General features: G+C 38.4%; 1 protein-coding gene across 6 annotated transcripts in view; it reads left to right on the top strand.

The window, feature by feature from the left end:
• Positions 1-13,552, top strand: part of CPEB2 (cytoplasmic polyadenylation element binding protein 2) — a 92,228-nt gene that overhangs the window by 77,710 nt on the left and 966 nt on the right. For 5 of the 6 annotated variants that reach the window (XM_073342482.2, XM_073342478.2, XM_073342481.2 and 2 more), the window contains one exon: positions 10,542-13,552. This exon is cut by the window's right edge and continues 966 nt beyond it. In XM_073342482.2, coding sequence (XP_073198583.2) covers positions 10,542-10,769 — 228 coding nt within the window. In that variant the 3' untranslated portion in view covers positions 10,770-13,552. The remainder of the gene's footprint in view (positions 1-10,541) is intronic. The other variant, XM_073342483.2, reaches the window with a different exon arrangement.

The following is a 13,552-nucleotide window of genomic DNA, read 5'->3' as shown; positions in this document are numbered from 1 at the left end:
ACTTCTCCCCCTCCCTCGCAAGTGCCATCAGCTGATTAGTGGCATGGAGGGAGAGGAGGAAGGGCAGGAACCCAGCACGCTGGGGGAAGATGCAGGGGAGTGGGGGGAGCTTGCCTGCCCTGCAGCAGCAGCCAGCAGAACCAAGCTTCTTCACCCTGCCCCCGGCAGTGCAGGGGGGCGGAGAAGAGTGGGCTGGGGCGGGCAGGATTTTTAATGGCACACTGCTGCCTGCCGGCGTCCTGGCCGCCAGCCCCGCTCAGCCCACTACCAGCCTGGGTTTGGCAGTGGGCTGAGTGGGGCGGGCGGCTGGGACCCAGCAGGCAGCAGCGTGCCATTAAAAATCGGCTTGTGGGCCATCTTTGGCACACATGCCATAAGTTACCAACCTCTGTGCTATAGTATTGGGGTGTAAACACTGCAGAAGAATGTTTAAATGCTAACACACTGCTAACATTTTTCTTCTTCTCTATTAGAACATATTTATTGTTAATATTAGATTTTGGGGAATCTAAAATATGGGCCTAATCTTTGACATGTCTTTAAAATGAAACAAATTTTAAGCAAGATAGCTGCTTTGATTATGCGACTTTAATTTGATAAATCTGGTATCAGACCCATAGAGCTATTGTAAAATTTATATTGAAATGCTATATTTGTACAGAAAATAATGAAGCTAGTGATGGCCACATTGATCAGTAGTCTAAGATAGCTTCTCATTTTTTCTAAAGGAAAACAATATTCTAGTACGATCAGATTATGTACATAGTGTGACAGGGTCAGGCCAGATGGCTACAGGAGAGTGTGGTTTTTTTTCCTGTATGATTGATTTTAAGTCATTAACTCTACATATATTAACAGAAGACAAATGTTCATCTGATTCACATCCTTATCCCAACATTTTTATACCCAGTACAAAATTTTCCATAAAAGGTGTTGAACAGCCTACAACAGATCAGATGGTAGACCATTGCAAATATGCCAAAAGTGAATAGATATGATTTAAGAGTGTGTCTATTTTTTAGTCACATTCAAGTGGTTCAAATGATCCGCAACATATCTATGTTCAGGAAATTTAGATATCAACTGGCATTTAAAGGCCTCCCATTTTGCATTGTGTTTATATTTCTGGTCTGGTGTCATGATGGTCGACTCAGCCAATATAGAAGGCAGATATGTTAGTCCCAGATTAAGCAGGTCCATTTTCCCTGGGTAAAGGTAACGGGGCAGTTCCAGAATAAGAAGGAACTTGCTGGAACAAATTCAGGCTGGCAGGCTAATTAGGACACCTGGAGCCAATTAAGAAGCTGCTAGAATCAATTAGGGCAGGCTGGCTAATCAGGACACCTGAGTTTAAAAAGGACCTCACTTCAGTTTGTGGTGTTGGTGCGAGGAGCTAGGAGTAAGAGGCACTAGGTGCTGAGAGTGAGAAGGCGTATTGCTGGAGGACTGAGGAGTACAAGCATTATCAGACACCAGGAGGAAGGTCCTATGGTGAGGATAAAGAAGGTGTTGGGAGGAGGCCATGGGGAAGTAGCCCAGGGAGTTGTAGCTGTCGCGCAGCTGTTCTAGGAGGCACTCTAGACAGCTGCATTCCACAGGACCCTGGGCTGGAACCCGGAGTAGAGGGCAGGCCCGGGTTCCCCGCAAACCTCCCAGCTCCTGATCAGACACAGGAGGAGTTGACCTGGACTGTGGGTTCCACCAGAAGGGAAGGTCTCTGGTCTGTTCCCCTACCCACATGGTGGATCAGCAGAGACTGCAGGGATTGTTCTCCTTCCTTTTTCCCATGCTGGCCAGTGATGAGGTAGCTGAGTGAATGGCAGGTTTGAGCCACTAGCAAAAGTGGCCAAACTGAGGGCTGCCGTGAATCGCTGAGGCAAGCAAATTCGCCAATAAGCGCAGGACCCACCAAGGCAGAGGAGGAACTTTGTCACAATAGCTAAGTTATGTAATCTGACCTTATTATTTTATCCTGCTGATTCTACTGTTCATAACACTCAATTATTCCTTCATTTCAAATTAGTTAGTTACATTCCCATGTGTTTGTACATTCCCCTGCATAATGGGATCCCAGTTAGTTCGTTTTGTTTGTTTGGGGCTTTTATATTGTGCTTTCGTCCAAATACTGATATATAGAAAAGAGTACTACTTCTAAATACATAAAGGGAATTAAATCTCATACTTTCGACAGATGCTTGTGTACACAATTTTCTGAAGGTAATAAAATGTTGTATAAAAACGGTATAATACTGGATCACAGTTTCTGAAAGCTTTAAAACCCTTATGTTTTACGTAAGTAGTACACTGAGGTTAAGTAAGTTTTTGGACCAGGGTGTATTTGAGAGATATCAAAAGGCAAAGAACTTAATGTCTTTGTTTTAAATTCAGTGTCCTGTATGAAGAGTGTCAGATGCATAAAACATTGCCTATTTGTTTGCCACATTAACACCTGGTTAATTATGGCTGTTGGACTGTTAATTTCTGGCATTACATTTCACATAAGAAATCAGTATTTCTAACTGTACTCTTGCAGCTGTTAAATGTTTCAAATATATAAATTCTCCATGCTGTGGCTTTGATTAGTTTTTTCACTGTAACTATGGTAAATGAAAGTGTAATGAAGCTGTGAAACTAATTCACTAAACTAGGAAGCAGAAATCTCCTGAGGTTTTCATTTTTTTAAATGAAAGATGAATTAGGCCACTAGAAATTAGTTGTCCAGAACAGATCATCGTATGTCCTCAGTGTCTTTTATTGTTCATTGGGTATGTATTTGAATGCAACTTGAATGCAATTTTAATTAAAGGGAGGTTTTCTATCTTTCTCTTCCGCCTGTTTGTTACCAGATGATTTAGCTTAGGAACATCACTTGCAGGAGCATAGGGATAGCAATACAGGATCAGACCAGTGGGCTATCTAGTCTGATGTCCTGTCTCTGCCACCAAGAGAAGGTCCTGAGGAGGGTTTGGGCACAATTATGGAATAAATGGCACATAAAGGAAATATTACCTAACCCCTGCCAATTTAGAGGTTGACTTCTGCATTGAAACATGAGGGGTTTTATATCTCTTTTGACTTCAAACAAAAGGTCTGCTTTATTGCTTTTCATTTTCATTGATTTGTCCCTTTGTTCTTTTGCTATGAGAGAAGGTAAATCCAAGCATCCAAGATACCTTCTGTGTTTTGTATACTGCTGTCATAATCCCCCTCGTTTTTTGTCTCATCCTTAAACTAAACATTGAAGGAAACAAGGTTGTGTGGATGTAATCCAGAGGCATAATTTGGGCCTCTCTTCTGCTATTGCTTCTGAATAGGCAAACCCTTATATCTATGCTGAGTTCTATTAAAAGTAATGGCTCTGTGCACACCCATTTCTAATAGAAAGATTGGAACTTTAGCCAGCAAATCTTACTTGTGGTGTTGATACATGAGCCAAAAAGAATACAGCTTGACTTTGAGACCTTATGATGAGTTTGCACGGCTTGTAGTTAGAAGAAAAATCCTTTGATATGTATAGTGAACAAACTTAATTTGGGACACTGAAATAAAAATAATGCTCCTCAAAATGCCATTTTTACTGAATAGTTTTTCAAAGTAGGTCTTTTTAAAGATTTTTTTCTTCACAATGTAGTTTTTACCCAATCCAATAAGCTGCTGTTGAGAGAATTAATATTTTCAGTTCTACATTTACTGTTTCCAAATTGACAGAAATATAAAACTTCATGAGGATGACTTTTTGTTAGGTTTGGCCATTTGTTAATGCTGTCCTTATCTGATTCTTTGCCCCATAGACTTGTGAGATGTATCAAAGGTAATTTGGGTTGTTGTGGGGTTTGTTTTTTTTTGGTTGAATTATTCATATAAAATAGTGCATGGAAATATTGGTCAAGCTAAAGAAATGCAATATTTTTTATAATTAATTTTCTAATGCTATTTGTATAGATAGCCACTGACCTTATAAAGGAAATTTAAATATACATTTAGATTTTAATTTTTTCTTGTGTTGCTCTCTCTTGCAAGGCTGCATGGCCTAGTCGCAAGAGTCAATATGGCTGCTCTTCCTCACAGGGCTGCAGGGTTTGGAGGTGAGAAGAGGATGGTCCACCTCCTGTGGGGGGGGAAGGTGGCCAGGGGAGGGGGCCCAGACCCTCCCAACTCCACTGGGTCCTAGTCCAAGGCCCTATTAGCAGCAAGTGTATTTGCCTCTGAGTCAGTGGGGATCCGTCCAAACCACACTGACTTAACACCCGGTCCTACAACCAGATCAATGTCTAGCTCCCCTGGGCTACTTCCTACTGTGTCTTCCAGTGGTGTGGTCTCTGGCCTGTGAAGCTCCCGATGGTTCCAGTGTCACCTGGGTGTCTGCAAATGGCTGTCCTGATCTCGGCAGGCTTGGCCTCCACAGTCTTAGGCTCCAGCAGCTCCTGGGCAGGAGCCTGGAGCGTGCATCCTCTCACTTCGGTGGTCAGCCTTGACTGAGCTGGGCTGCTCCCTTTTATACTGACGCTCCAATTGGAGTATTCCCAGCAGAGGTGTGGGGGCGTGGCTTCCTCTCCCAAAGTACGAGGTTAACCCCGACTTGTCCAGTGCCGGACAAGTGCACCCTGTCACAGTGAGCAATATTTAAATGTAATTAATTATTTTCTGTTAGCTTCAAATTAGATGACTTTTCTTAAGACATTAAATAGTTGCTGATAAGGCTGCTCATAAGGACTGATACCTATGTTTTTGGAAAAGGGAAAAGGAATGGTGGGGGAGAATCCTAAAATAAATGAAAAGCTTGACAAAGAACATCATTTTGCTCATGAGTCCTGTTTCTACACTTGTGAAAAGAAGCTTTAACTTCTGAATAGACTGTTCTCTTTCATGGCATTTAGGTCACCAGAAATTTTGAAGGGCCTCTGGGTGCCAAGAAGGCAATTGGAATAGCAGAGATCCCTCTGTGTGTGTGTGTGTGTGTGTGATTTTATATAATATATATAAAATATGAAGGAAGTGCATATGTTTAGCTTGGAAAAGAGGAGATTAAGGGGGAACATGATCGTTGTCTTCAAATACTTGAAAGGCTGCCATAAAAAAGATGGAGAAAAGTTGTTCTCTTTTGCCACAGAAGACAGGACAGGAGGCAATGGGTTCAAACTAAAACATAGATTTAGATTAAATCTCAGGAAAAACTTCCTAACTGTAAGAACAGTAGGACAATGGAACAGATTGCCTAGGAAGGTTGTGGAAATTCCTTCACTGGAAGTTTTCAAAAAGAGAATGGATAGCCATCTGTCTTGGATGGTTTAACCCCAACAAATCTTGTATTTTTGTAGGGGTTAGAGTAGATGACCCTTGAGGTCCTGTCTAATGCTATGATTCTATGAAGTGATATAATTTAGGGGGAAGGAGTTAGATACTTGAAGGAAAAAATAAAAATCTAAGGTAAAACTGATGTGGGCATGTGCTCACAGATTTCTAAACAGTGGGGGCAGAGAACAACAAATACCTAGATCAAAACCACAGTATTTGGATACAGTGTACACCCACAAGATTTCAGCTTCCCAAACATCATTTGGATATAACTACAATTAATCAAGACTCAACATAAAGGTTTTTAGAACATGAGGGCAATCATGGGGAAGCTTGTTACTAAACAACAAATAACCTGCTTGGGTTTTTTCCTCTAGCTATTTGCTCTTCAAATTCCATTTGATCCCTCTTAATTTTCTTCTGACATAGTATCTGATGTAGTCTTTGGTCTTTCATTAACATTGATTTTCCATTTTCTGAAAGTTTATCTGTGTTATTTAAGTAACCTCTTGAAACTTGCCATTTAGCCATACTGATTTACTTTCTGGCTTCCTGCTTTCCTTTTTCGTTTAAATCTGCATTTTTCTGAGTCTTTTTTTTTTTCTTTTGTAAGTAGCATCTGTGCTAAATGTTAGGATTGTAACTTTTTTAGCTTTGACTTTAGGGTCTTTTTGAAGTCCCCTTTTTCAGCTTGTGGTACCTTTCTCCCCTCAGTTATGTTGCATTTAATTTTATTGTGTGTACTGTTACTTACTGGTTCAACTGTAGATGTTTCTTGGACCAACTCCTGTGTGTTACTGAGGACTAAGTTGAGATGAGCTTCTCTTGTTTACTCAGTAACCCTAGCAGTTCCACAAACCAATTATTTAAGAAGGCGTTGATTTTTTTTTCTTGTCCCACTAAGATATTTGACAAGTTTATATGAAGGTAGTTGAAGTCTTCATTTAATATAATTTTATTAGACTTTATTATGGTCTTTGAGTTCAGAACATTGAGAGAGATCAATTTCCTCCTTCTGGTCTGTAGTAGTACAGACCCTGCTTTGTATTCTTATAACTTGGAGTTATAACTTTTGGGTGGTGAGGACTGTCTGAATAGATTCTATGGAATATTTTAGATGTGGCACTCCTCTCCTGTTTCTACAATCTAATATGTATTTCTTATATGATTTATACCCAGGAATTATAGTATCCATGTTTGGTTTCGGTTTTTGCATTCGTCCATGTTTCTGTAATTCTGTTATGCCAAGGTCCTCTTCCATTGGCAGACTTTCTAGTTCATATAATTGTGCTCTTCATCTTGCATTCTTGCATTTGAATATAAATATTTATAGTTTTTGACCACGTGCCTATTTTTATTTAACTCCTCAGTCTGACATCATGTTGATTTTAACAGAAATTACCTCTGTGAACTTGACTTCTGCCTGACCCAGTTTAGCTGTTGTTTCTGTTCTATCCTTTACTTGATACAGAGATGCCTTTTGTTTTCCTTAACCCCTACCCCAAGCTCTGCTTTGAACAGTCCCCCAAAATATCATTTTATGTTCCAGCAGGCTGATTTCACTGTGATTAAGGTGAAGCCCATCCCTTCTGTATAGGCTCTCCTTTCTCTAAAACGCTCCTCAGGACCTAGTAAATTTAAAGCCTTCCTCTTTACACCATCTTCTCATCCATGAACTTCAGGGTCTCAATGCTCCCTGTTTAGCTGGCCCCAGCCTGTGGAACTGGAGGCATGGCATAGAAAGCTATGACAGTGGCTCTGGACCTATGCATACTTCCTAGCAATCTAAATTTAGCTTCCAGGTCCTTACTCATACACTTCCCTACATCATTGGTATCATGGTACAGGTATTATGACCACAAGCTTGTTACCAGTATTCTCTAGATGTTTCATGAGATTTTCCACCTTTGCATTCAGTAGACAGATAACCAGATGTCACAATTACCATATACCCAACTATCTATGAGATTGTTTACACAGCAAGGGAGAGCTTGGCAAGCGAGGGTGTGTGACTCTCCAGTGCACTAGCTAGCCATGTATTAAATGCTGTGTGATCCCTGCTACAATGCACCAAAATGTTGCATCAGCGTGCACTATGGAACTTTTAGTACACTGTACTGGGGTTCAGCCTGCAGATAGTGCGCAGCAAACTAGTGCTCTATAAATTATACCAGGGCTTGCTGCACGCTAACTCAAAGTATAGACAATCCCTACATTTCTAATGGTTGAATCCCCTATGACCAGAGTTTCTTCATTTCAACTGTGTAATCCCATCCCCAGGAGTGATCCTCTCTGTACATGAGGAATGATCAGCCTCTTCTATCTCAGTTGGAAGATGCATCCTACCTAAAGCAGTGTATTTTCCTGCCACCTAAGTTGCCTCCCATCAGGAAATTTGGGGGAATCCTAGTGAGATGGTCCACTATGGAATGCATCTCTACATCTCTAGATACAGTTTTGTGTCTTTCTGACACTCCGTTTCTGTAACTCTGGCTTGAAGATGGTCGGTTGGCCTCTCTCTGAGGTATGGGCTATCTTTACTGGTTGGATACATATACCGTACTTGCCATACATTCTTCATTTATGCAGTAAACCAGGTAACATCCATCCAGTCTTGTACATCCATAGTTACATGGGTTTGTATTCTAACTTGGTACTAGATTATGTTAGGTGTGATCTTTCATTGATTAGAAGGTGATTATTTTAGTGGGCTTTTTTCCTAATTATCTGAGTCATCTTTTTTTTAATTATGCACTATTTTCTTGCTTGTCTCAGTTTTTTAAAAAGCCCAAACTCATATTAATTGGCATGGAGATGAGGAAAAGGAGAAGAGAGAAAGTGCAAACGGTTAAAAAGAAATGCTCTCCTATTCTATAAGTTAATACACTGATTCAGTATTTTCATGGTTGAACTGAAACCACTGAAGGGTTTGGGGTTCTTTCAGAGTTTAAGGAGCCATTGGCACACATCTGATGACAGCACTCTCCCTAACAATAGATAGTCAGAGATCCTTGAATTTTGAAGTTCAGCCCACACACACTTATTCTTACTGAAATACACAGTGCTTCACTTGTTGCTTTAAATTATAAAGATAACTATTGCATGAGGTACCTATTCATATTAAAAGCTTTGAGTTTAACTCCTAGAAAAGTGACTTGTTGCAGTGATACAGACTGTAGAGCTTGCATTAAAAATACAGGTTAGCGCAGTGAGTGTACTTCCTATTTTTTTCCCACAACATTTTTTTATGTACTGTAGACCAGTCAGGAATGATGATCACTCGTGGATCACTTGGGGAAAAAAAAGACTTTTGATGTAAAACATTTGGGGATTAACTTTAAGGATTGCTAGTTCCCCTTTTCTTTTAATTTGATTAGCATTTGTTGTAAGAATAGTGCGTTTCTGACTTAAAATTAACTTCATTTTCAAGAGTTTACATCGATTACTCACATCAAGTGATATAATAACTTTAGCTATCTTGCAACAGAAATACTTTTGCCTACTTATTAGAACACATTTTTTAAAGGTAAGTGGTGTGCTGATTAATATTATGCATCTGAGTGGCAGCTTTTTGTCCATGCTGCATCCAGTTTTCTCATATGTTTAAGGATAAATTTTAAATACTTTATTTTTAATTCAAGTTTTTACTGTTTCATTCAGCAGTATGAAACTAGTAGGGTAAGGGTGACTGCTTAGCTCCAGAACGGATACCATCTTTATGTAGCGTCTTACTAATGTTAAAGTATATAGATAAACAATCCTTTTATCGCAATCACTTTGTGAGTATGAACTGCGGCAACACTGTGTTTTGACAGACAACAAGCGGTATGTCCTCTTTATAAAGTGAGGAAAATGTGGAGAACAATGCTTTTTTTTTTTTTTTTTTAAAGATGTGGTCAATTTCTTTGTATTTTGTTTTGAAATTCTTTTTCCTCTGTGTTACAGTTCAGTTACACAGACCTAATGCAAATTAACCATTGGACACTTGCCATTTTTCCACTCTGACAGTCAGATGTGTTCAGGAGTGGGGAAACTGTCTATACAAAACAGGTGTCTGGTAGTCTGAGAGTTGCAAAGATGGCATTTTAAATGTTTTCCAAAAAAAAACCCACCTAGAAATACAGTGTATTAACTATTTTAACTTGTACACAATAGATTGTTATAGAAGGAGTTAAAGGAATGTATCACCAAGGCTGGTGGCCACAAATTTGATATGTCTTATTCCTGAAATGGCTGTTAATTTGCACAAATTATCTGTGCAAACAATCATTTGTGTTTCTAAAACAGGATGTGAGCAAGCTGGTAAGTGTAACTCTGGTTTGCATACAAGCTAGATTCTTGCATGATCAAATAATTGTGTGCAAAATTATGTGTGCATAATTAATGTACGTCTATGCTGCAGTTAAACACCCACAGCTGGCCACTGTCAGCTGACTCAGGCTATTTAATTGTAGTGTAGCTGTTTGGGCTCAAGCTGGAGCCTGGGCTCTGGGATCCTCTCTGCTTGTGGGGTCCTGGAGCCTGGGCTCCAGCCTGAGCCCAAATATTTACACGACAGTTAAAAAGCCCAGAAGTTCGAGTCAGCTCACATGGGCCAGCAGTGGGTGTTTAACTGCAGTGTAGACATACCCTTTAGAGGTCATGTTGAGGTCCCTTTTGAACATTGATATTTTTCACAACCAGTGCTTCTGTATTAACCTTTATCAACAATATAGATTAGCCGGATACTCTCAAGCAGTCCTTTATAACAAACTTAGTATTGTTCAAAGTGTATGCTCCTTGAAGCATGTTTGAAAGCACTGAGCACAACATTTGCTCAATAAATAGTAGAAAGTAATGTGTATTGTAGGAGTGAATTTGGTAAAGGCAACTGGAAGCAAAACAAAGTGTGTGTAAAATGATTTACACACACAATCTTTTTGCTCCCAGTGAATGTTACTGGGCAATGTGAAAGTGACCAAGGCTTCCATTTCCTTTTCTCCTCCTGGTTTAATTTACACTTCACCATGTAAGGGCTAGACTGCAATCTCCACTTGTCCACAAAAACATTTGTGTATTTCTAACATTATGATCTGGATATGTGTTCCTGTGGCATATCTCACTGTAACATTGATTTTTGCACTTTTTTGTTTTGTTTTTGTTGTGCAACCATAAAACAAATTGAAAATGCTTAATCTTTTCTGATGCAGAAATACAAGACATTAACTAGGGTTGGTTGTTTTTTGTTTTTGTTTTTTTCCCAACAGGTGGAGGTAAAGCCATATGTGTTGGATGACCAGATGTGTGATGAATGCCAGGGTGCACGATGTGGTGGAAAGTTTGCTCCTTTCTTTTGTGCCAATGTCACTTGCCTGCAGTATTACTGTGAGTTTTGCTGGGCAAACATCCACTCTCGTGCAGGACGTGAATTCCATAAGCCATTGGTAAAAGAGGGGGCTGACCGCCCACGTCAGATCCACTTCCGCTGGAACTAAGCATGGTGAACCAGCGTCTACATAAGGAAAGAAGGGTGCATGTGGCTTACTGTGTTTGAAGATACTGACATGCAGAAGAAATAAGTGCATTCTTCTGCTTTTCACCCCAGCTATCAATACATGCATCTTTATCAGCAGCCAAAACACTACAAGCCTCTTGTTTTTCACCAAAACCCTACATCTCAGGCTTACTAATTTTTGTGATATTTTCATGTTAAAATAAAATGTTCTTTTGTATTTTCTCCAAGTTATTTTTATATGTAAAGTTAAAATTAGATATGAGAAAATGTTTTTGCGTAGGGGCACAAAGTCTGCTGCTATATTTAGTGGGTGAAGCGTGCACTTATTTCTAAACATGGGTTTTTAACTTCAAGATCTGCCCCAGTAATTTACCAAAGGTAGCAAAATAGTGAAGATGGAATATGTCTGCTACAAAAAGCTTATTTTTATTGTTGTTGCTATTTTCAGTGTATACATAAACTAAAAATTAGGGTTGATTTTTGCTCTCCATTTTGACTTGCAAGAAATAATACCTCAAGATAATCTGATTTATTAGCTATTTTTAAACACTTTTAATCACAAGCTGTATTAGCTATGCTGCTATATAGGTGTTATGTGTAATGCCACCTATTAATACGGGATTGAAACATTTAAGAGACACTGCATTACAGATAAAATGCAGGCAGCACAATATGGCCTGAACTGCCATAGTTTTAGAATGTGAAAAAACTGCATGTTTACTTACCTGTATACACCATATGCATGCACTAGTACTGTTAATTGCAAATGTTCAAAAAAGGCTCTCTTGAATCTAGGTAGCATGAGCAAATTACAAAATTTGTTACAAAAAACAAACTTGCATGCATTATTGTGACTCAAGTAAAAAAAAATGTCCATGTGTACAATATGCAAATTAGTTTTAGATTAGAAAGTGCAGCCATTTTGTGACCTGGTCGGTAGTGGAATTCGATTTATGCAGACTGGATGTAATATTGTAATCCCTGTGCAAATTTGTGATGTGTGGTTCTAATTAATGTGGGTGATGTAGTATAGACATGAGTTTGAGTAAAACGCTAGAATTTTACACAAAAAAAAAAAAAGTTAATTTAAACCCCCTTGATTGTTCATGGTTAAGATTTCCTCTACAAACCAAAGATGGCCAGCACACTGCTAACCAGTCACCAAATGTAAAACCCATGCAAAATACATTTTTAAAAAGTATGCTTATATAAGAATGCATTATGCTTTAGTAATTAAATCTAGGTAAAGTCAAAATGGAGATGGTATAATATACAGTCGGCTAGTTGCATAACAAACTAAATTTTACCTTTAAGACAACAGTGAAATCTGACTTAAAAACTTGCTTACATGTGTGACCTGTGTGCATTGTGGTCTTCTGTCAAACTGGGGTCACTGTTGCATGAAACGTAGCTACTTGACAGGCAAGTACAGTGTTTTTATTTTGATGAAGGAGTTCTAGTAATGAACTCCTTCATCAAAGTAACTTGCTTGCAAATTTTGAAAAAAACAGTTTGGACAAAGGCAATATTTAATACATTTCTTTGGTACTGAACCCTAATGGACAAAAACACTGCTAATGATTCTTCTATCTGAGAGCATTTTTAATGCAACTAGCCCCTACATTTTAATGGAACAAAGAGATGTTTTGCAGTCTAAGCAAGCACCCAACAATGGTAAATGTTAAAATGCAGAATTAAGAGTCTGACTCTAAAGAGATGAAATTACAAGGGTATTGCTCTTTGCAATCCCTTGGGACAATCTTTCTTGTAAGCAAAGTGTTGATCTTATATTGGTTGTCTACGATGTGCTTTTTTTGTACTGTACAATACGTGGTTCATGTCTAATTCTGCTGTTTTATTGTGGTTGTGGTTCAAGTTTTTAATGTTTAAAATTGATGCTGTTTTAAGAAGAGCTTTTTACTAATTTATTTGTCAGTGTTCCCTATTTGTTACTTAACCATGATCCTCCAGATTTTTGGAGTATTCTTTTCTAACCTAAACCCTGCCAAACCTTGATCCATTTTTGACATTTGTTATGCACTATTTTTATATCTCTGTGAGAGATTTTTCCAACAGTCAGCTATTTTAAGGCACACTTTTTTTGACTGATGACATCTCCTTTGCTATACCTCAATTTTTGGAATTTAGAAAAGAAATCAGTAGTTTTGCAATGTTAATTACTTAGGTATAATTTAATTCTGCAGATTTTTTTAACTTTATTTTCATATTTTCTGCTTAATGTTTAAAATTTGAAGAGCCTTTAAGTATATTAAATAATGAACATTCATATGAAAATAGTACAAAATTGAAATGATTGGAGATGTTGGAAAATAACTTTCCCTGTTAAATAGAACTATTTAAGCTGTAGGGGAACAAAAAAGGCTACCCTTTTTGGCATGGGTAAAAGTAATTGAAATGTGTGGTTTTACTTGTCTCTTCGTTTCTGGAGCAACTAAAGTTACAATTATCGTATCCTGCACCACAACCTTTCTTTTTCTTTTCTTTTTTCCTTTTTTTATCTACCAAGTTCTTATTTTCTAACTGTTGAACACTGTATTTGATTTTTTTACAGATCATATTTATTTTACTATTTTTGTAGAAGATTGTTAGTTAATTTTGATTGTATTTTTGTAATTTTGAAGCTTCTTCACTTTTGTTCCCCAAATGTGCATAGTGCTGCCCACGAGCATGACTGTGGAGGAAAAAAACTTAAAAAATCCACACTTTTTGTTAAGAAGGAAACATTTAGCATTTATATATTTG

Source organism: Lepidochelys kempii, chromosome 4 (genome assembly GCF_965140285.1).
Source record: "Lepidochelys kempii isolate rLepKem1 chromosome 4, rLepKem1.hap1, whole genome shotgun sequence".
Classification (NCBI taxonomy): domain Eukaryota; kingdom Metazoa; phylum Chordata; order Testudines; family Cheloniidae; genus Lepidochelys; species Lepidochelys kempii.
The sequence above is the reverse complement of the archived record's forward strand: the minus strand, read 5'-3'. Positions and strand labels throughout refer to the sequence as shown.